At 44.4% G+C, this 23648-nt stretch overlaps 1 protein-coding gene across 1 annotated transcript in view; it reads left to right on the top strand.

The window, feature by feature from the left end:
- The window catches only part of AK7 (adenylate kinase 7), a 117279-nt gene that overhangs the window by 55156 nt on the left and 38475 nt on the right, over positions 1 to 23648 (top strand). Inside the window, exons 7-11 of the mRNA XM_011991806.1 lie at positions 6666 to 6746; positions 11722 to 11810; positions 15421 to 15511; positions 18841 to 18918; positions 20432 to 20581. Coding sequence (XP_011847196.1) covers positions 6666 to 6746; positions 11722 to 11810; positions 15421 to 15511; positions 18841 to 18918; positions 20432 to 20581 — 489 coding nt within the window. The remainder of the gene's footprint in view (positions 1 to 6665; positions 6747 to 11721; positions 11811 to 15420; positions 15512 to 18840; positions 18919 to 20431; positions 20582 to 23648) is intronic.

Genomic DNA, 23648 nt, shown 5'->3' with positions numbered 1-23648 from the left:
ATTAATTATTGCCTCAATTTCAAAGCCTGTTATTGGTCTATTCAGGGATTCAACGTCTTCCTGGTTTAGTCTTGGGAGGGTGTATGTGTCCAGGAATTTGTCCATTTCTTCTAGATTTTCTAGTTTATTTGCATAGAAGTGTTTATAGTATTCTCTGATGGTAGTTTGTATTTCTGTGGGATCGGTGGTGATATCCCTTTTGTCATTTTTATTGCATCTATTTGATTCTTCTCTCTTTTCTTCTTTATTAGTCTTGCTAGTGGTCTGTTTTGTTTATCTTTTCAAAAAACCAGCTCTGAAGGGTTTTTTGTTTCTCTATCTCCTTCAGTTCTGCTCTAATCGTAGTTATTTCTTGCCTTCTTCTAGCTTTTGAATTTGTTTGCTCTTGTTTCTCTAGTTCTTTTAACTGTGATGTTAGCGTGTCGATTTTAGATCTTTCCTGCTTTCTCTTGTGGGCATTTAGTGCTATAAATTTTCATCTAACACACTGCTTTAAATGTGTCCCAGAGATTCTGGTAGGTTGTGTCTTTGTTCTCATTGGTTTCAAAGAACATCTTTATTTATGCTTTAATTTCGTTATTTACCCAGTAGTCATTCAAGAGCAGGTTGTTCAGTTTCCATGTAGTTGAGCAGTTTTGAGTGAGTTTCTTAATCCTGCATTCTAATTTGATTGCACTGTGGTCTGAGAGACAGTTTGTTATAATTTCTGTTCTTTTACATTTGCTGAGGAGTGCTTTACTTCCAACTGTGTGGTCAATTTTGGAATAAGTGCGATGTTGTGCTGAGAAGAATGTATATTCTGTTGATTTGGGGTGGAGAGTTCTGTAGATGTCTGTTAGGTCTGCTTGGTGCAGAGCTGAGTTCAAGTCCTGGATATCCTTGTTAACCTTCTGTCTCATTGATCTGTCTAATATTGACAGTGGGGTGTTAAAGTCTCCCATTATTATTGTGTGGGAGTCTAAGCCTCTTTGTGGGTCTCTAAGGACTTGCTTTATGAATCTGGGTGCTCCTGTATTGGGTGCATATATATTCAGGACAGTTAGCTCTTTTTGTTGAATTGATCCCTTTACCATTACGTAATGGCCTTCTTTGTCTCTTTTGGTGTTTGTTGGTTTAAAGTCTGTTTTATCAGGAAAATTTGACCTCCTCTTTTGCTAATTGAATACCCTTTATTTCTTTCTCTTGCCTGATTGCCCTGGCCAGAACTTCCAACACTACGTTGAATAGGAGTGGTGAGAGAGGGCATTCCCTCTCTCACCAAGATTGCAACCCCTGCTTTTTTTTGCTTTCCATTTGCTTGGTAGATCTTCCTCCATCCCTTTATTTTGAGCCTATGTGTGTCTCTGCATGTGAGATGGGCCTCCTGAATACAGCACACTGATGAGTCTTGACTCTTTATCGAATTTGCCAGTCTATGTCTTTTAATTGGGGCATTTAGCCCATTTACATTTAAGGTTAATATTGTTATATGTGAATTTGATCCTGTCATTATGATGTTAGCTGGTTATTTTGCCTGTTAGTTCATGCGGTTTCTTCCTAGCATCCATGGTCTTTACAATTTGGCGTGCTTTTGCAGTGGCTGATACTGGTTGTTCCTTTCCTCGTTTAGTGCTTTCCTCATTTAGTGCTTCCTCGTTTAATGCTCTTGTAAGGAAGGCCTGGTGGTGACAAAATCTCTCAACATTTGCTTGTCTGTAAAGGATTTTATTTATCCTTCACTTATGAAGCTTAGTTTGGCTGGATATGAAATTCTGGGTTGAAAATTATTTTCTTTAAGAATGTTGAATATTGGCCCCCACTCTCTTCTGGCTTGTAGAGTTTCTGCTGAGAGGTCCGCTGCTAGTCTGATGGGCTTCCCTTTGTGGGTAACTTGACCTTTGTCTCTGGCTGCCCTTAACATTTTTTCCTTCATTTCAACCTTGGTGAATTTGACAATTATGTGCCTTGGAGTTGCTCTTCTCAAGGAGTATCTTTGCGATGTTCTCTGTATTTCCTGAATTTGAATGTTGTCCTGCCTTGCTAGGTTGGGGAAGTTCTCCTGGATAATATCCTGAAAGGTGTTTTCCAGTTTGGTTCCATTCTGCCCGTCACTTTCAGGTACACCAGTCAAATGTAGATTTGGTCTTTTCACATAGTCCAATATCTCGTGGAGGCTTTGTTCATTTCTTTTTACTCTTTTTTTCTCTAAACTTCTCTTCTCGCTTCATTTCATTAATTTGACCTTCAATCACTAATACCCTTTCTTCCAGTTGATCGAATTGTCTACTAAAGCTTGTGCATGCATCACATAGTTCTCATGCCATGGTTTTTAGCTCCTTCAGGTCATTTAAGGTCTTTTCTACACCGTTTATTCTAGTTGCCATTCGTCTAATCTTTTTTCAAGGTTTTTAGCTTCTTTGCAATGGGTTCGAACATCCACCTTTAGCTTGGAGAAGTTCGTTATTACCAACCTTCTGAAGCCTCCTTCTGTCAGCTCATCAAAGTCATTCTCCATCCAGCTTTGTTCCGTTGCTGGTGAGGAGCTGCGATCCTTTGGAGGAAAAGAAGCACTCTGGTTTTTTCCTCTGACTATATTTTTTAATAGGGGGTTTTCAAGCTCACTCTTTCTTCTTTGATCAATTTTGCTATTAAAGGACTCTGATTCATTCTTCAGTATGGCAATTGCATTTTTCAGTTCCAGAGTTTCTGCTTGATTTTTAAAAATTATTTCAATCTCTTTGTTAAATTCATCTGATGGAATTCTGAATTCCTTCTCTGTGTTTTCTTGATTTTCTTTGACTTTCCTCAATACAGCTAATTTTGAATTCTCTGTCTGAAAGGTCACATATCTCTCTTTTGCCAGGATTGATCCTGGTGCCTTATTTAGTTCACTTGGTGAGGTCATGCTTTCCTGGGTTGTGTTGATGCTAGCTGATGTACTTTGGTGTCTAGGCATTGAAGAGTTGGGTATTTATTGTTGTCTTTACTATCTGGGCTTGTTTGTACCTGTCCCTCTTGGGAAGGCATTCCAGATATTTAAAAGGACTTGGGTGTTATGATCTATGTTGTATCTGCTTTAGGGGGCACCCCAAGCCCAGGGATGCTGCAGTTCCTGCAGACTCATAGAGGTAGTACCTTGATAGTCTTAGACTAAATCTGGAAGAATTCTCTGGATTGCCAGGCAGACTCTTGTTCTCTTCCCTTACATTCTCCTAAATATACAGAGTCTCTCTGTCTCTCTCTCTCTCTCTCTCTCTCTCTGTTCTAAGCCACCTAAAGCTGGGGGTGGAGTGACACAAGCACCCCTGTAGGCACCACCACTATGACTGTGCTGGGTCAGACCTGAAGCCAGCACAGCACTGGATCTTGCCCAAAGCCTGCTGTAACCACTCCTTGGTTACTGCTTTTGTTCACTCAGGGCTCTGGGGCTCCACAATCAGCAGGTCGCATAACCAGCCAGGCCTGTGTCCTTCCCTTCAGGGTGGCAAGGTCCCCCAGGCCCCAGGTGGGTCAAGAAGTGCCATCTGGGAGTCAGGGACTAGAGTGATAAACCTTAGTGATAAACTAAGTCTACCTGGTGTTCTGTTGTATTGTGGCTGAGCTAACACTCAAACCACAAGACATAGTCCTTCCCAGTCTTCCTTCTTCTTTCCAAAGACAGAGGAGCCTCACCCAGTAGCCACTCCAGGCCACAAGGAGTACTGACAGACTAGTGCTGATGTTCCCTTAGGGTCCAAGGTCTCTTAAGTCAGCTGGTCTTGACTGCTGCCTGGCCTGGGACTCACCCTTCAGATGGAACTCACCCTTCAGGAAAATGGGCTCCCCTCTGGCCCAGGGCAGGTCCAGAAATGCCATTCAAGAGTCAGGTCATGGCAGGGACCCCGAGAGCTTGCTTGGTGCTCTACCCAACTTTCGCCATGCTGGCACCTAAGGTGCAAGACAAAGTCCCCTTTATGTTCCCTCTGCTTTTCTCAAGCAGAAGGAGTTTTGCCCCGTAGTCACCACAGCTGGGAATGTGCTGAATGTCACCTGAAGCCAGTAAGTCTCATCCAAGGCCCTCGACACAGTACCTGGGTATCACTGCTGGTTATTCAGGGCCCAAGGGCTCTCCAGTTAGCAGGTGATGAATGCTGCCGAGACTAGGTCCTTTCCTTCAGGGCAGCAGGTTCCCTTCTGGCCCAGGTTGTGTCTAGAAATGCCATTTGGGAGCTAGAGCCTAGAATGAGGGCCTCCCTACTCACAAGTGCCCCTTCCTGCTGTAACTGAGCTGGTGTCCTAGATGCGAGACAAAGTTCCCCCTACTCTTCCCTCTCTCTCCCTCAAGTGGAAGGAAGGGGTCTCTTTGGAGCCGCGAGCTGTGCAGCCTGGCGGTAGAGGAGAGGTGGTGCCAGCTCTCCCTTGGCTGCCCCAGCTGGTGTCTCGGTATGTTGTGTGCCCTCCCCAGTCCACTGTCATTGGGCCTCGCTCAGCACTGGAACTCACCTAGAGTTGCAGTCCTTAGGGCCTGGACTGTCTTTCAAGTTTGCTTGGAGACACAGAGCGCTATAGCCCTCGGTGGCGAGGTTTGGAGGCACTTAAGTTCTGACCGCTGATACCGGAGAGTCCTCTCTGACTCGGACTGGTTTAAATGCTCCTTCCGTGGGCTGGGCTGGTGTCAGCTGCGTTTGGTCTGGTTTTCCTTTGTGCTCTAACAGGACAATGCTGAGTTCAATGCCTCTCAATGCTGTGTTCTCCCTCCTGCAGCGCCCAGAGATGCTCTCCTGCTGGCGGGCGGGGGTGGCTTTGGCAATTCCAAACTGTTTTTTCTGGTTCTTCAGTGCTTCTTTCAGCAATATGAAGTTAAAATAGGTACTATGAGGGCTCACCTGATTTTTGGGTTCTTATGAAGCTTTTCTCTGTGTAGATAGTTATTGTCCTTGCGGGGGAGATTTCTATCCGCCATCTTGCTCTGCCTCTGGGCTTATCCTTTGACTGTAGACTTTGGTTGGAAAACTGTCCTGGACTGTGGGAAGGCAGTTAGCAGGAGTTTGGGGGCAAGAAATGAGCCCTTTAGGCTAAATTTTCAAATTAGTTGGCAGAAAGTTTTCCATAAGTCTCTCTTATAATTTTTAAAATCTCTATCGTGTTTGTGGTTATGTCCCCCTTCTCACGCCTAATATTTGTGAGGTGGGATTACTATCTTCCCACAAGAGCCTGAGTAACATTCTTCCTAAAAACTCCTATAGGCTGGGCATGGTGGCTCACGCCTGTAATCCCAGCACTTTGGGAGGCCGAGGCAGGCGGTTCACTTGAGGTCAGGAGTTCAAGACCAGCCTGGCCAACATGGTGAAACCCTGTCTCTATTAAAAGTACAAAAATTACCTGGGCATGGTGGTTCTCGCCTGTAATCCCAGCTACTTGGGAGGCTGAGGCAGGAGAATCAGTTGAACCCAGGAGGCCAAGGTTGCGGTGAGCCTAGATTATGCCACTGCACTCCAGCCTGGGTAACAAGTGAAACTCTGTCTCAAAACAAACAAACAAACAAAAAACTCCTGTGTTCTTGCACCATCCCCTGTTCGCCTGAAGAAGCTCAAGTGAGTTTTCTGATTGGTGGGTTTGGGGAGGTCCTGGCCATGTGAGCTTGGCCCCTCCTCCTTCCCTTCTCTCTGGGACTCCACGGATGGTGGCTACTGTGCATTTCACCTTCCTCATGCCCTGAGACTTACAGCAGCAGGCCGCCATGTGGAGAAGTCCCTCGTTGTCCAGTGTTGCCTGGGACTGGTTGGAAAAGTTCATCTTATTCTGAATTCAGGGTTAGGAAGCTCATCATCATGGCTTACCTAAGGCATGGCCTCCAGTAGAGCTCATATCAATAATAAAGATGGTATTTTGAGCTTATCTGGTTAAATATTGAGGCAGAGAGTAGAGGCCAAGGGTACTAGGGGGTGAGGGGAAGGAGGGATAGTGAATGAGTACAAAAAAAGTTAGAAAGAATGAATAAGACCTACTATTTGATAGCACAACAGGGTGACTATAGTCAGTAATAACTGAACTGTAGGTTTTTAAATAACCTAAAGAGTGTAATTGGAGTGTTTGTAACTCAATGGATAAATGCTTGAAGGGGTGAAACCCCATTCTCCATGATGTGCTTATTTCACATTGCATGCCTGTATTGAAACATCTCATACACCCCCATAAATATATATACTTAGTATATACCCACAAATATTAAAAATTAAAAATAAAGAAATATTGAGGCCAGTTCTTACAGTGCCTAAACTGCTCGTCCAGGGTGAAGTGGACAATCTATGTGAATTTCCATGCTTGTGTTAAGGCCCATCACCGGCTTCTTGGTTTCATGTGCTAGATCATTAAAGATCCTTGTGGAAAGACCTGTTTTTCTATCTTCTTTTCCCCCTCAGTGCCCAGCATAGAGCTTACAGGTACTAAGTTTTCACAAAAACCCAGGCTTTAATTTAATTAGGAGTCCTTGTGAAATTTTAATAGTGGTCAGAGGTATTCCTGAATAGCATAGGGGTGTTGTTTCTCCCTTTAAGAGATACGATTTGTATCCCGAACAATACCTCAGTAACCTGCAAGAGTTGACGGAAGTTCCAAAAGTGCTCATTTTAACTACTAAAATAATCTGGTTCAATATGATTAATAATATTACAGCCAGCTTTTTTCTTCTGTATTTTATCTAATAGACCAGAAAATTTGCAACTTACGTAGTTGCTGCTGGACTCCAGTATGGAGCAGAAGGAGGCATGTTACACACATTTTTTAAGGTATGGCTTTTCAGTGATGACATGGAATGTTTAAAAGTGTCTTATGATAAAGATACACAATTTGAAGGGAAGGTGTTTCTGATTGCTTTGGATGTGGTTAGTGCAATAGAATAGCAGAAAATGAAAGTATGGATGTGACCACAAAGACCTACGTTTCTTTCCCATTATTGTATTCACCACTCTCAAAATAATAAAGAAAAAGATGTATCTCCTTTCATTCCTGAAACAAATATTGATCTAGTACCCACCAGGTACTAGAAACTGTTGTAGGTACTTGGGATACAGTAAAATAATAAAGTCCCTCCTCTTGCGAAGCTTACACTCTGGCGGGGTGGAGAAAGAGACAGATAATAAACAAGCCAGTAAATACTGAGTATTTCAGATGTTGAATCAGGGTATGGAAAACAACAAAGCAGAGAAAGGCAGAGAGTGCTGGGGAGTAAGGTGGCGGGGCTGGGGGGTGTTATGTCTTATATAGGAAGGTTGAGGAAGGTCTTTCCAACGATGTGACATTTAAGTAGGAAGCGAAAGGCAATGAGGGAGCTGGCTAATCGGCTTTCTGGAGAAAGACATCCCAGGCAGTGGGAATTGTGACTGCAAAGAAGTGAGGCAGAAATGTGCTGGCTACATCTGAAGGCCAGTCTAGATCAATCTAGCTGAAGTATGGGAGAACAGTGGTAATGAGGTCAAAGCGGTAATGAGAGAGTCAGACCAAGCCCAGCCTCGTAGCCCCTCGTGAAGCCCTGGCTTTCTTTCCGAGTGAGCTGGGCAACCATTAGACTGTTTGAGCACAGAAGCAACATAATCCATGTGATATAAAAGGACGGCTTTCTCCTTCTGCTGTGCTGGGGATGTACTATTTGGGGCAAGGGCAGGAGCAGGAAGCAAGGAAACCAGTGAGGAGGGTAGTGCCTAAGACCTGGGTGGGAATGGTGGGGATACTGGAAACTGTTCAGATTTCAGACGTGTTTTGAAGAGAGTCAATGGGATTTGTTCAAAGCTTGGAGGTAAGGATGACAGAAACAAAGTAAAGGATAACTTTAAGGATTTTGGTCTAAGCAACTAGAAGTATGGCACTGCCATTCATTGAGACAAGGAAGACAGGGAATGGAGCTGGTTGGGGTACAATGCAATGAAAAGTTCAGGAAGTTTGAGATAATTAATATCCAAGTATAGATACTGGGTAGGTAATTGGATATAAAGAGTTTGGTGATTGCCGGGCGCGGTGGCTCACGCCTGTAATCCTAGCACTTTGGGAGGCCGAGGTGGGCGGATCACAAGGTCAGGAGATCGAGACCACGGTGAAACCCCGTCTCTACTAAAAATACAAAAAATCAGCCGAGCGCGGTGGCGGGCGCCTGTAGTCCCAGCTATTTGGGAGGCTGAGGCAGGAGAATGGCGTGAACCCGAGAGGCGGAGCTTGCAGTGAGCCGAGATGGCGCCACTGCACTCCAGCTTGGGCGACAGAGCGAGACTCCGTCTCAAAAAAAAAAAAAAGTTTGGTGATCATGGGAGAGGTCAGGTCTGGGGACATAATCATGGAAGCTGTCAGTATACGGTGGGTACTTAAATCCTTGGGACTGGATGACATAAACTAGTGAATGAACATGGAGAAGAGATAGGGGCTTGAGGACTGAGTCTTGGAACCCTCCAATATTGGAGGTTATAGGGAAATGGGAAGGAATTAGAAAAGGAGGTTGAGAAGGGTGGGCAGGAGGCAGGAGAGGAAATAAGAGAGAGTAAATAATTATTAAAAAAATGTTTTTGTCCTGGTGTGGTGGCTCACGCCTGTAATCCAAGCACTTTGGGAGGCCGAGGCGGGCAGATCACGAGGTCAGGAGATCGAGACCATCCTGGCTAACACGGTGAAACCCCATCTCTATTAAAAATATAAAAAATTAGCCAGGCATGGTGGCGGGCACCTATAGTCCCAGGTACTCAGGAGGCTGAGGCAGGAGAATGGTGTGAGCTTGCAGTGAGCCAAGATTGCGCCACTGCACCCCAGCCTGTGTGACAGAGTGAGACTCCGTCTCAAAAAAAAAAAAAGTTTTTAAAAAGAAATAATGACAAATTGTGTCAGATACTGCAGATAATCAGCTAAGATGAAACCTGCAAATTGACCACTGAATTTTTTGGCACTGGGTAGGACAAAAGTCTAATAGACGTAGGTTCAAGAGGGAACAGCTGGGGGGAAATTGAAGACAATGAGAATAGAAAAATATTTCAAGGAATTTTCCTGTAAAAAGAGGGGGTGCAAAGAAAGAAGGCAGGAGTTAAAGGAAAAAGTGTAGTCAAGAAAGGTTGGTTGAACCAATTTTTAATTGTTATTTGATTATTTATTTATTTATTTAAAGAGGGAATCTATCTCTTTCGCTCAGGCTGGAGTGCAGTGGCGCAATCTCAACTCACTGCAATCTCCACCTCCTGGGTTCAAGCAATTCTCCTGCCTCAGCCTCCCGAGTAACTGGGATTACAGGTGCGCACCACCATGCCCCGCTAATTTTCGTATTTTTAGTAGAGACGGGGTTTCACCATATTGGCCGGGCTGGTCTTGAACTCCTGACTTTGTGATCTGCCTGCCTCAGCCTCCAAAGTGAACTGATTTTTTTTAATACAAGAGATATGACAGTTGCAGAGGAGAAGCTCAAGGAAGCTCTTTCTCATTGTCCATTCTCAGCTATTCTCACCTACCTGCTCACTGAATCTTGGCATTCTCAGGCCTCGGCCCTAGACCTTTTTTCTTCACCTTCTGCTCTCTCTCCCTTGGTCTGTTTATTCCTATGACTGATACCAATGACTCAGACTTCAGTCTCCAGCAAGGCTCTCTCTCTTCTAAGTTCTAGCTCTGTAGGTCCCGCTGCCTATTCAGCACCTCAACTTGGATGTCTTTCCCAAATCCAAACTACACCTACAGTCATCCCCAAACCTGCTCCTCCTCCAAGGCCCCATCTCAGAAAATGGGGCAACCCTCCAACCAGCTACATGATCAGAATCCAACTCCTCCCGCCTTACTGCAAACCAAAAAGTTTCTGAGACACGTCTCAATCAATTTAGAAGTTTATTGTGCCAAGGATAAGGATGCACGCCAAGGAGACAGGCCTGTGCCTTTCTCCAAAGATGACTTAGAGTGCTTCAGTATTTAAAGGGAAAAGGGTAGATATTAGAGAAAGAGGAAGAAAGTTTTTAAAGATGTGGGTAAGCCAGGCGTGGTGACTGATGCCTATAGTCCCAGTAAAGCACTTTGAGAGGCCAGTGTGAGTGGATGGCTTGAACCCAGAAGTTTGAGACCAGCCTGGGCAACATGGTGAAACCCTGTGTCTACAAAAAATAAATAAAAGGTGTGAGTAGATAAGAGGCAAGCGGGTGTATTCTTTTGAGTCTTTGATCAGCTGTTCAACATGGGGGAAGGGTAGAGGAATAGTCACTTATGCATTTATCTAGCTCAGCGAATCTGCATTTTTACGTAAGATAAAATAAACACAGGGCAGAGGAAGCAATCAGATATGCATTTGTCAGGTGAGCCTAGGGATGACTTTGAGTTCTGTCCTTGTCCTGTACCTGTGAAGATAAGCTGTCAATTTACATTGTCAGGGTGAAATTCAACAGAACTGTTTTCGGGTAAAGCTCTGGGGGCTTACAAATAATTTCCTAGTGGGTAAATTGTGAGGAAGGTATGTAGCTTTTAAAATCTTTGAATGAGGCTCACGCCTGTAATCCCAGCATATTGGGAGGCCGAGGCAGGCGGATCACCTGAGGTCAGGAGTTCGAGACCAGCCTGGCCAACATGGTGAAACCCCCCCATCTCTACTAAAAATACAAAAATTAGCCAGGTGTGGTGGCACATGCCTGTGATCCCAGCTACTTGGGAGGCTGAGGGAGGAGAATCGCTTAAACCTGGGAGGCAGAGCTTGCAGTGAGCCAAGATTGTGCCACTGCACTCCAGCCTGGGTGACAGCAAGACTCCATCTCAAAATCTCAAAAAATAATAATTTTAAAAAAGGAAACAAAAATAAAATCTTTGAACGAGAGACAGGTTTGCTTTATGTAGTTCCCAGCTTGACTTTTCCCTTTGGTGTAGTGATTTTGGGGTCCCAAGATTTATTTTCCTTTCACATTACCCATCACAAAATTCCCAGTTACTACAGTCAGCCTCCTCAACATCTCGCTTCTCTCCATCCCCACTCCGTGCACTTTCCACTTCCAAGCTAGGCTACCCCATCTCGCCTGCACACCTGCCATCATCTCTCTCTCCCCATCGGACTCTCCTTCCCACCACTTCTTCACCAGGCAACAGAAGCAAGCCTGCTGGTGTCACGTCACTGCTTAGAACCCTTCAACACTTTCTCGAAGTCCAAAATACCTTAAAAGACCCAGTGGTCTACTGTGACCCCCACCGCTACCTCTTTCACTCTTAACAACAATTCAAAATAATCTCATACATGACACTTAAACAGTACTCAGCATGTCTGTTTGGTTACTGAAATACTTAATGAGAAGAAAAGACGAGGATTTGGACTCTGAGGATTGGGGTTCCAGTTCAAGCTTTCACAAGTGTAACCTCCTGCACGCTACTTTATCCACTAAGCATTTCACTCCTGTACTGATGGTAATTATTTCCCGTCACCTCATCCCTACTGGTGGGGGTAATTTTAAATTTTAATTTGTCTTTTTTGTGAGAATTAAGACATCATGCATGTGAAAACATGTCTTCTCTATGTAGATGGCATGTGTATAGCTACTAAATACAACTGGGTGTAGATTTCTTGAAAAATATTTCAGTCCCAAGGCTACACATTATTTCTCTTGGCAGAATTTGATCCTAAATCTCATCAGGGCTGATTTATAAAACACCCCCTGGAGGAAATTACTTAAGCAGATAGCTAGGCCTTGTGGATGCCTCTGACTGTAGACTTATGTGTGAGCTGTAATAGCCATCCACGTATAACTGGGGGACATGATTTTGCTTTTCTTTCAGATGGCTTGGTTGGGTGAGATTCCTGCATTACCAGTTTTTGGCGATGGAACAAATGTAATTCCAACAATCCACGTTCTTGATCTAGCAGGGTAAGCATTCTCCCAGAGACATGACCTTCATAGAACTGGTTAATGTGTTTGTTTGTAGGCTAATACTTTTTGAGCATCTGCCCAGTGCTAAGACCCTTACATGCATTATTGTGTTTGTTCTTCATAACAACCCCATGCAGAAGGTACCATCTTCTCCATTTTGCATCTAAAGAAATAGTGTCCACTGTTCAAAAGTTCTACTTTCTGGTGACAAGTTCAGGTTCATCTCTTAGAAACTATCGGCAGAATAGCAATGCCCTCCAATTTTGGAAAAGAAAGACTTTGGTATGTGCATTCTGAGGACATAGTTTCTTATTCCTTTGTCCCAGATGAGATTAATATAACTCACCAATTTAAATTCTAGAATTCAGATGGAAAACTGTAAACCTGAAGCTTTTTTCTTCTTTGACAGTTGTAGGTAAAGTTGACATATGTTTTTTATACTCACAGAGCATCTAAACCCTGTATTCAGGCAGGTCCAGAAACCCGTCTCCTCCTTTGAAGACCTTGACTTAAATGTGAAGTCAATGAGCTGGTTCACTGTGTTTGTGGTTCATCAGCTCCAGCTTCCGGGGACTTCATTCTGTCACCTCTATGGCACATGCCCAGAAGGGAGCAATTTCTGCACTTCCCCGAGGTTCTGGTTTTCAGATTCCCACTCTTTCCCTCATCCACTGGCCACTGGTAAATTAGTCACAATCTCAGATGAATTTCTAGATTTACTGGGAAATGAAGGAAGTTTAAACTTCAGGGCCACACCCCTGAGCAGATCCCTTTCCGAGACCCTGAACCTCATTTTTATTATTATTATTATTTTTTTGAGATGGAGTCTTGCTCTGTCCCCCCAGGCTGGAGTGAGTGGCGCGGGTGTCCCCAGTAGCTGGGACTACAGGCGTCTGCCACCACGCCCGGCTAATTTTTTTATATTTTTAGTAGAGATAGGGTTTCACCGTGTCAGCCAGGATGGTCTTGATCTCCTGACCTCGTGATCCATCCACCTCGGCCTCCCAAAGTGCTGGGATTACAGGCGTGAGCCACCGTGCTCCGCTTCATTATTTTTCTTAAAGGAGGATCCTCTAAGTCAGGGATATCCAATCTTTTGGCTTCCCTGGGCCACATTGGAAGAAGATTTGTCTTGGGTCACACATAAAATACACTGACACTAACGATAGCTGATGAGTTTTTTAAAAAAAATCTCATAACGTTTTCAGAAAGTTTACAAAGTGTGTTGGGCCGCATTCAAAGCCATCCTGGGCCTCATGTGGCCCACAGGCCGCAGTTTGACAAGCTTGCTGTAAATGGGCTAAGCTTCAGGCACTACAAAACCCTGGATCTGCTCCATCCCTGGGGATGGAGGGGCCGTAACATACCCATTTTTTCTGCAGAGATTTTACATTATGACATTACTGGATTTCAAAGATATAGAAGAGTCTTCTACATTATTAATATAACTTACTTGGCATTAGTCCTTAACATATTACTTCCAAACATAAATTAGAGGGTGAAATTATTCCCATTACAGAAGGACTTGGGGCCTGTTAAAAACAAGTTATAGGAGGCCATTGTTTTGGACTAAGTTCCTGTACTAGGCCCCAACAGACCAGACTGAAAATCAAAATGGAGTCACCCATGCTAAAGTTCCAGGCACCAAACTGAAACTAAGCTGTTATCTGACCTTTCGAGAAAGCTAATTTCCCAAACCAGCCAGTTTCAGCCTTCAATAGCTATGATAATAAAACTCTCTGTGTTTTAATCCTTATGACAAAAAGTAGCCTGAAGTAACTTGGTGCTAACCTATCAGTTATCTTTCCTTTCTTTCTTTCTTTTTTTTTTTTTCTCTTTTGACATGGAGTCTTGTTCTGTCACCCAGGCTGGAATGCAGTGGCACAACCTTGGCTCACTGCAACCTCTGCCTCCTGGGTTCAAGCGATTCTCCTGCCTCAGCCTCCTGAGTAGCTGGGACTACAGGTGCCAGCCACCACGCCTGGCTAATTTTTGTATTTTTAGTAGAGACAGGGTTTCACGATGTTGGTCAGGCTGGTCTCGAACTCCTGATCTCAGGTGATCCACCCGCCTCGGCCTCCGAAAATGCTGGGATTACAGGTGTGAGCCACTGTGCCTGGCCCCGTTAGTTATCTTTTTGTTGTCCTACCTGTCCCTGTCTTACAAGGAAAGTAACTTTGAAATGACCAATGTGCTTTTTGTTTTTTGTTTCTGCTTTCTGCAGCCCTTTCTGCCTATCGCACCACCTGCCTCTGCTCATTTCACTGGCACACTTGTTCTATTTTACGGAATGAAATGTTGCCTGATTCTAGAATCACAAATAAAGTCAATTGAAATCTTTAACTAGATTTGTTATAATTGTATCTTTTGACAGGCCCATTTAAGTAGCATTTTTCCCCCAGAGGTTTCTTTGAAGATTGTCAAATATTTAACAGAGGAAAAAGCAAAAAGCTGAAATGTTCTGAGAAATGGATACAAAATAGGCTAGGCGTAGTGGCTCACGCCTGTAATCCCAACACTTTGGGAGGCCAAGGTGGGAGGATCGCCTGAGCTGAGGAGTTCAGGACCAGGCTGGACAACATAGTGAAACCCTGTCTCTACAAAAAATACAAAAATTAGTCAGGTTTGGTGGCTTGCGCCTGTAGTCCCAGCTACCTGGGAGGCGGAGGTGGGAGGATCACTTGAGCCTGGGAGGTTGAGGCTGCAGTGAACCGTGATTACACCACTGCCTGTCAGCCTGGGTGACAGAGCGAGACTCAAAATAAATAAATAAATGAATAAATAAATAAATATAGAAAAAAAGAAATAAATACAAAATAAATGTGAACTGCACATTTGGAAGCATGGATCCGATTTATTTTCATTTTATTGAAAGGAAGCTAAGATGGAGGTAGAACTGACAAGTCATTGTGATAGACATCTATTCACTATTTTTTTCTCTCTGGAATTATTTAATTTTTGTTCCAATTCCTGCTCTTCCTCTCACTAGCTGTGTGAATTTGGGAAAGTTACTTACGGGAATAGCAGCAGTACCTACCTGCTAGGGCTGTGAGAATTCAGTGGGATCACACCTGTGCCGCCCTCAGCACAGAGGCAAGCACTCGGAAACCTTGGCAACTCGAAATAGGAAAGCAGGCTCAGGCACTGTTGCTACGTGACTTCCTTAAAAGAGCCACAGCTTGTCTAAATCTGTGTCTTACTTTGTAAAATAGCTCCCTAAAGCACTGTTGTGAGGCTCACATGAGCCACTAGATGGGAAAGGCTTCATAAACTGGGGTCCTACTGGGCTCAGGTCCCCTTGTTGGGAGACAGGGCAGTATGCTAGAAAGAAGACAGGTCCAGAAACAGATGGATCTGACGTCAAAAGCTAGCTCTTCCACTTTCGCAATAGCTCTTCAGCCTGAGAAATGTCACCGAACTCTTTAGCATCTTCCTCATGTGGAGAATGCAGATAACCATCCCAACCCTGACCTTACTGAAAATGGAGATAACTTATCAAAGCACCAAACCCCACGCCCAGTCATGGGGGTGGTGGTCAGTGAATTCTAGTTGACTGCATCTCTTTCGCCTTTTCCCTCTGATGATTATTTTACCTGTGGGTCTGCAGAGTGATACAAAACGTCATAGATCACACGCCGAAGCCTCACTACCTGGTTGCTGTGGATGAGTCTGTTCATACCCTGGAAGATATAGTCAAGGTACAGTGGTTTCATCTCATACTTTGATGACATATCATAAATAGTTTTGCCGGCCAGGCATGGTGGCTCACGCCTGTAATCCTAGCACTTTGGGAGTCCAAGGCGGGTGAATCACCTGAGGTCAGGAGCTCAAGACCAGCCTGGCCAACATGATGAAACCCCATCTCTACTAAAATACAAAAATTAGCCAGGCAGAATGGCGGGTGCCTATAATCCCAGCTACTCGAGAGGCTGAGACGGGAGAATCGCTTGAACCGGGGAGACGGTAGTTGCAGTGAGCCAAGATTGTGCCACTGAACTCCAGCCTGGGCGGCTGAGCAAGACTCCATCTCAAAAAAAAAAAAAAAAGAAGTTTTGCCTACTGGAGTGTAGTTATACAATCAGTTGTGCTAGCAAAACTGGGACTCCTCAGTAGAATATCCATAAAACCCAAACTCATTATCTGCATTTGCAGTGTATACTTTAACATTACTACCAAAATATCCTTTCTGTTTCACATGCACAGAGGGAAATAAGAAAGACCACTGCAGGGCTAGGTTAAGAAGATGGCGATCACTGCACCCCAGACACACATGCAGCTGACACACCAGAACCCTGAAATCCACCAACAGGCACTTGCCCCAAAGTGTTGATGTGGTCAGGTTCACCAACCTACTGGCCAATTCCAGGAGCTCTATTTTTAATATTATTTATTTGTTTATTTATTTAGTTTTTTGATACAGAGTCTCGCTCTGTCACCCAGGCTGGAGTGCCATGGTGTGATCATAGCTCACTGCACCCTTGACATCCTGGGCTCAAGAGGTCCTCCTGCCTCAGTTTCTCAAGTAGCTGGGAACACAGGCGTGCACCACCATACCTGGCTAATTTTCATTCTTTTTCTTTTTTTGTCAAGATGAGGTCTCACCATGAGACCAGACCATGTCTGGTCTGAAACTCCTGAGCCCAAGTGATCTTCCTGCCTCAGCCTCCCAAAGTGCTGGGATTACAGGGGTAAGCCACAGTGCCTGGCTAAGTTTGTTTGTTTGTTTTTAATTTTTTAGAGACAGGGTCTTGCTCTGTCACCCAGGCTGGAATGCAGTGGTGTGATCATAGCTCACTGCAACCTCAAACTCCTGGGCTCAAATGATCCTCCCACCTTGGCCTCTGAAAGTGCTAGGATTAGAGGTGTGAGCCCTTGTGCCCAGCTTCAGGAGTCTAGATCTGGGAGAGCTTCCTCTTCTAGTCCAGGCTGCTCTGGCTAAAGCAGCTACCATGTGGCCCAGCTAATGCAGCCTTCTCCTGGCTGCTCCCTATTCATTTTTAAGATTCAGCTCAAGCCTGAGCAACATGGTGAAACCCCATCTCTACCAAAAAAAAAAAAATAATAATAATACAGAAATCAGCCAGGCATGGTGGTGTGCCTGCAGCCCCAGATACTCAGGAGGCTGAGGTGGGAGGATCACTTCAGCCCAGGAGGCAGAGGTTGCAGTGAGCCAAGATTGTACCACTGCACACTAGCCTGGGTAACAGAGCAAGACCCTGTCAAAAAAAAAAGAAAAAGAAAAAAAGAAAAAAAATTCAGTTCATCTATCTTCCTGTGTACCCTCCCTGCCTCATTCCACCTCCTGTACGGGACAGGTGTCTCTCTTCACCCCAGGTTGTTTTAGTCTGTTTGAACTGCTACAACAAAATACCATAAACCAAGCAGCTTATAAACAATAGACATTTATTGTTCACAGTTCCAGAGGCTCGGAACTGCAAGATCAAGGCAGATTCAGCCAGGCACAGTGGCTCACACCTGTAATTCCAGCACTTTAAGAGTTCAGGTGGAAGAATCACTTCAGGCCAGGAGTCCAAGACCAGCACTGGGCATAGTGAGACCCCCTCTCTACAAAAAATTTTTAAAATTAGCCAGACTTGGTTGGTGGTGCACATCTATAGTTCCATCTACTTGAGAGGCTGAGGTGCCAGGATTGTTTGAACCCAGGAATTCAAGGCTGCAGTGAGCTATAATTGCACCACCTTACTCCAGCCTGGGCAATAGAACAAGACCTTGTCTCTTCTCATGCCTGTAATCCCACTTTGGGAGGCCGAGTCAGGCAGATCCCTTGAGATCAGGAGTTCGAGACCAGCCTGACCATCATGGTGAGACCCCTTCTCTACTAAAAATACAAAAATTAGCCAGGCGTGGTGATGCATGACTGTAATCCCAGCTACTCAGGAGGCTGAGGCAGGAGAATTGCTTGAACCTGGGAGGCAGAGGTTGCAGTGAGCTGAGATTGTGCCACTGCACTGCAGCCTGGGTAACAGAGCAAGACCCTGTCTCAAAAACAAACAAACAGAAAAATTGTGAGGAAAAAAAATGGCAGATGGTTACTTAGTTTTTATTTAATATATATTCATAGATTAAAATTAATATTTATAAATATAATTCATTAATGTAGTTTTATATATATACACACACACACACACACACACACACACACACAGAGCAACATGCAGAAAATAAGATTAAAAAGAAAAGGAATTGACTGGGCGCGGTAGCTCACACCTGTACTCCCATTCAGTGTCTGACGAGGGCCCGCTTTTTGGCTTCATAGATGTCGCCTTCTCCCTGTGTCCTCACATGGTGGAGGGGCGAAGGTACTCTCTGGGGTCCTTTTATAAGACACTAATCTCATTCTTGAGGGCTCTACCCTTATGATCCACTTTCCTAAAGGTCCCAACTCCTAACACCATCAGCTTAAGGGTGAAGATCTCAACATGTGAATTTTGTGGGACACAGACATTCAGACGATAGCACAGAATCCCCTTTGCTGAGCTGCAGACGCTCCACATGATCATTATCTGTGTACAGTTCTGTCTCTCTTTTCACACTGGGAGCTCTTGAGGGCAGATCCCGGGCCAGGCTCATCGTTATCTCCACTACCTGGCACTAATGCTATTTTTAAAAATTCAATTATGTTCACATTCATTTGAGGTTGTTTATTTGTTTGTTTTTGAGACAGAGTCTCACTCTATCACCCAGGCTGGAGTGCCGTGGTGTGATCTCGACTCACTGAAACCTCTGACTCCTGGGTTCAAGCAATTCTCGTGTCTCAGCCTCCTGAGTAGCTGGTACTACAGGCATGTGCCACCACGCCTGGCTAACTTTTGTATTTTTAGTGGAGACGGGGTTTTACCATGTTGGCCAGGTTGGTCTCGAACTCCTGATCTCAGGTGATCCGCCACCTCGGCCTCCCAAAGTGTTGGAATTGCAGGCGTGAGCAACTGTGCCTGGTCCATTTGAGTTTTATATAAAGTAAAGCCTTCCAGGTAAACCAAATAATATTTCAATTTTCCTCTAACAGTGTATCAGTAAAAATACTGGCCCTGGGAAAATCCAGAAAATACCCAGAGAAAATGCATACCTAACCAAGGACTTAACGGTTAGTATATGAGGTGTTTTTTGTTTTTTTTTTTAAACTATCTTTCTCAATAATATTGAGTATTATTATTTTTAATATCAGATAGGTTTTGACTAAATAACATTGATCCATGAGGGATTTGGAGTCAGAAGGCCTAGGTTCCAATGCCATCTTCAACTCCTACCACACCAGATGTTCTACCCTAAGACAACTTACTCTTGTCTTCAGCTGTCTTTCCTGAAAAACCCCCAGAGGTCGTGGTCAGAAAATGTATTTGGGCTGGGCACAGTGACTCACGCCCGTAATCCCTGCACTTTGGGAGGCCGAGGCGGGTGGATCACCTGAGGTCAGGAGTTTGAGACCAGCGTGACCAACAGGGTGAAACCCTGTCTCTACTAAAAATACAAAATTAGCTGGGCTTGGTGGCGCATGCCTGTAATCGCAGCTACTTGGGAGGCTGAGGCAGGAGAATCACTTGAACCCAGGAAGCGGAGGTTGCGGTGAGCCTAGATCGCACCATTGCACTCCAGCCTGGGCAATGAGAAACTCCATCTCAAAAAAAAAAAAAGAAAAAGAAAAAAGAAACAAAACAAAATGTATTTGGAAGCTATTTGATACGTAAAATGCCATTCAAACACTGGGAATTATTTTCTTTGGCCTCTTTCTAAAATTCAAACAGCAGGCTGAGATTCCAATTCCATCACAACAACAAAAAAACAGGGTTTTTTGCAGTGTGCTTTTTAAGCTTGCATTAGAATGCAATTCTTTTTAAGAATAAATTGCATTTAAACACTGCACTCGAATATGTTTCTGAAAGGACTGATACTATTGGTTGCCTTGAGAGCAGAACTGGGTTGTTGGTGGTCAAAGGTCAGAGGGAATTTTTTTTTTTTTTTTTTTTTTTTGAGATGGAGTCTCGCTCTTTGCCCAGGCTGGAGTGCAGTGGTGCGATCTCGGCTCACTGCAATTTCCACCTCCTGGGTTCATGCCATTCTCCTGCCTCAGCCTCCCAAGTAGCTGGGACTACCGGCGCCTGCCACCACACCCGGTTAATTTTTCATATTTTTTAGTAGAGACGGGATTTCACTGTGTTAGCCAGGATGACCTCAACCTCCTGACCTCATGATCCGCCCACCTGGGCCTCCCAAAGTGCTGGGATTACATGTGTGAGCCACCCCACCCGGTGGGAATATTTTTCTCTACACCTTTTGTTCTTCTGGATTTTGAACCATGAAACTACAGTATTCAAAAAGTAGATGCAATTAAAATATTTTAAAAAGAAAATCTGGATTTCCAGTATCTTCCTACTCTTTCAGCCAGAATGTGGCCCGCCATCACAGTAGACATGGAGACTGTTCAGAAGTAACACAGTATCACACAGGTGCTCTGTAAATACTCAGTGCTGGATTAATTGACTTCCACATTTAGTGAATGGATATTATCTTTCTTTAATAACCGTAGTGATTTTGGTCTGTTAATGACAGTCAGAATTAAACAAAAAAAGACAAATCTCTAATTTTCCTCTATCTTTTAGCAAGATTGTCTCGACCACTTACTGGTCAACTTAAGAATGGAAGCGCTCTTTGTGAAGGAAAATTTTAATATCCGGTGGGTGGCCCAAACAGGATTTGTGGAAAATATCAACAGTATCCTCAAAGAGTACAAGCAAAGCAGAGGATTAATGGTAACTATCACCGTTTCCCATTGAAACTTCTGATTCAAGAGAAATAAATCAGACTTCTAAGTGTGATGATGCCAATGGAAGTATTTGCTTTTTCAAACATTCACATTTCTAATTTCAAGTTGTTTTTCAAATTTGACAAATTTGTCCAGGTCTAACAAATTTACGTGTATGTTAAATTAATACTTGTCAACCAAACATGAACAGTTTTAAAGTTAACATAGATAATAATGTATGCAAATTGCACATGATAGAAAGCTCCAGTGATGTCACAGTGTTGTCCATATAAAGGAGAATATTAAATAGGGAAAAATATCAAGCGCCTTGCTGGTTGGCTTGTTTCCGTCCTAGGGATACATGTGGGAGGTAGAAGAAGCCTGATTACTACTTCGATCTCTTTCTAAGTGGTCAGAGGACTCACTGGTCATTTTAATTATCACAGTTTTTCAAGGTCGATATTTTTAAAAAATTAATTAATTGCAATGGACAAATAGATTACATACATGTATCCTGTACAACATGATGTTTTGAAATATGTAGACACTGTGGAATGGCTAAATCGAGCTAATTAACATCTGTGTGAACTCACACACTTACCATTTTTTATGGTGAAAGGTAGATATTCTTATCTCCATAGTATAGATGAGGAAACTAAGGCTCAGAGAGATGAAGTAACTTTTTTTTTTCTTTTTCTTTTTCTTTTTTAGACAGAGTCTCACTCTGTTGCCCAGGCTGGAGTCCTGCAGTATGATCTCGGCTCACAGCAACCTTTGCCTCCTGGGTTGAAGCAATTCTCATGCCTCAGCCTCCTGAGTAGTACCTGAGCTTATAGGCGTGCACTACCACATCTGGCTAATTTTTGTAATTTTAGTAGAGATGGGGTTTCACCATGTGGACCAGGCTGGTTTTGAACTCCTGGCCTCAAGTAATCCACCTGCATTGGCCTCCCATAGTGCTGGGATTACAGGTTTGAGCCACCGTGCCTGGCTGCAGCAACTTTTTCTTTTTCTTTTTCTTTCTTTTTTTTCTTTTTTTGAGACAGAGTCTCGCTCCATAGCCCAGGCTGGAGGACAGTGGCGTGATCTCGGCTCACTTCAACCTCTGCCTCCAGGGTTCAAGTGATCCTCCTGCCTCAGCCTCCTGAGTAGGTAGCAACTTTTTCAAGGTCACACAGCTAGTCAGAGATTCAAACTAGGTAGGATGCAGACGTAATTGGAATGTCCACGTCTAACTGCAGGGCCGCCGCACTTGGCTCTCTGAAATCAGATCGATGAAGCACCTGTGCAGAGCTTTGACTGGATCCCAGGGAAACATTCTAAAGACAAACGTAGGTCATACACAAGAAAGTGTTTTGAAAACTGTAAAATGGCCTATGTGAGTAACAGGTGTCATCATAATCATAATTATCACTGTTGAAGGGAACGCTCTACATAAGCAAGTATAGTGTCACCGTCATATCCTTAGAACCATATTCTCTTGGGAGAAAAACATGTCTAGTTAAGAATAAGCAAAACATGTATCACTTAGCAAAAGAAATAATGATCCCTTTAAGCATCTAAGATCCTCATGGTGGCTGTACTGGGAGGTTATCCTGAGATACACACCAACCCAACCTCAGAGGTTAGACTAATGTCCTCTCTAGGTCAACCGTAACAACAACACACAGAGTAGAAATACGACAAGACAGTTTGAAGAGACCGTATGGTTCCTGATGAGCAAGACTGGACAAGAACATGATAGAAGGAACAGTATATCTAAAAACTAAATAGAATATGTCTGTCCCTAGGGGCAGTTAGCCACAGGAAACACTACCGAGGCCAGTGTAGACCCACAGGTGTCACCCAGAGACATCCCCAAAAGATGGAGTCTCAAGTCATGCACTTGCGTGATCGCAGTTCCTTTAGCAAGGAAAAGTCATTGCTGCTTCAGAGACAGATGCATCAAGCCACCTTGACCCATTGCCTCCAGTCAGTTCATCCTACTTCCCTTGTTCTCATCAAAGCTCATCAAGCAGCCCTGGAAGACTTGGTTGCCAGTGTCCGTCGGCTTGAAGGGAGTAAATGTACCAAACATGTGGACTTGGAGTGTGTGATTCAGTGGCAGTCATTTGATTCAGTGGCAGTCATACTTCTCACTGTAAATAAATGAATGGATTGGCATCCTGGTTTTACACCCGGATAAAGTGAGCCTATGCCAGGAGAAAGGACCCACTCTTGGTCCGTGGACAAATGAGACACCTGAACTTGCTCAGTTGACAGCTGGATCTCAGGCCTTGGTGAATGCACTGCACCTCTCCAGGGACCCAGCCCGGCTCATCAGGACTCAGCTCTGGAACTGCCTCCTTCCGCTGCCTGCCATCCTCCCTATCCGATGGGGCCGCACTCCTCACCAGTACCATCCATCATCCCTATCCGACGGGGCCCCACCCCTCACCAGAACCATCCGACATCCCTATCCGACAGGACTGCGTTCCGCACCAGAACCATCCATCATCCCTATCCGACGGGGTCACACTCCTCACAAGAACCATCCATCCTCCCTATCCGACGGGACCGTGCTCTTCACCAAAACCATCCATCCTCCCTATCCGACGGGACCGTGCTCTTCACCAGAAACATCCATCATCCCTATCCGACAGGACTGCACTCGCCAGAACCATCCATCATCCCTATCCGATGGGACCACGCTCCTCACCAGAACCATCCATCCTCCCTATCCGATGGGACAGCACTCCTCACCAGAACCATTCATCGTGCCTATCTGATGGGGTCACACTTCTCACCAGAACCATCCATCATCCCTATCCGAAGGTGTCACACTCCTCACCAGAACCATCCATCATCCTTGTCTGATGGGACAGCACTCCTCACCAGAACCGTTCATCATGCCTATCCGACAGGGTCACACTGCTCACGAGAACCACCCATCATCCCTATCCAACAGGACCACGCTCCTCACCAGAACCATCCATCATCCCTATCCGACAGGGTCACACTCTTTGCCAGAACCATTCATCATCCCTATCCGACAGGACTACACTCCTCACCAGAACCATCCATCATCCCTATCC

Source organism: Mandrillus leucophaeus, unplaced genomic scaffold, assembly GCF_000951045.1.
Source record: "Mandrillus leucophaeus isolate KB7577 unplaced genomic scaffold, Mleu.le_1.0 Scaffold4, whole genome shotgun sequence".
NCBI classification, from domain to species: domain Eukaryota; kingdom Metazoa; phylum Chordata; class Mammalia; order Primates; family Cercopithecidae; genus Mandrillus; species Mandrillus leucophaeus.
The sequence above is the reverse complement of the archived record's forward strand: the minus strand, read 5'-3'. Positions and strand labels throughout refer to the sequence as shown.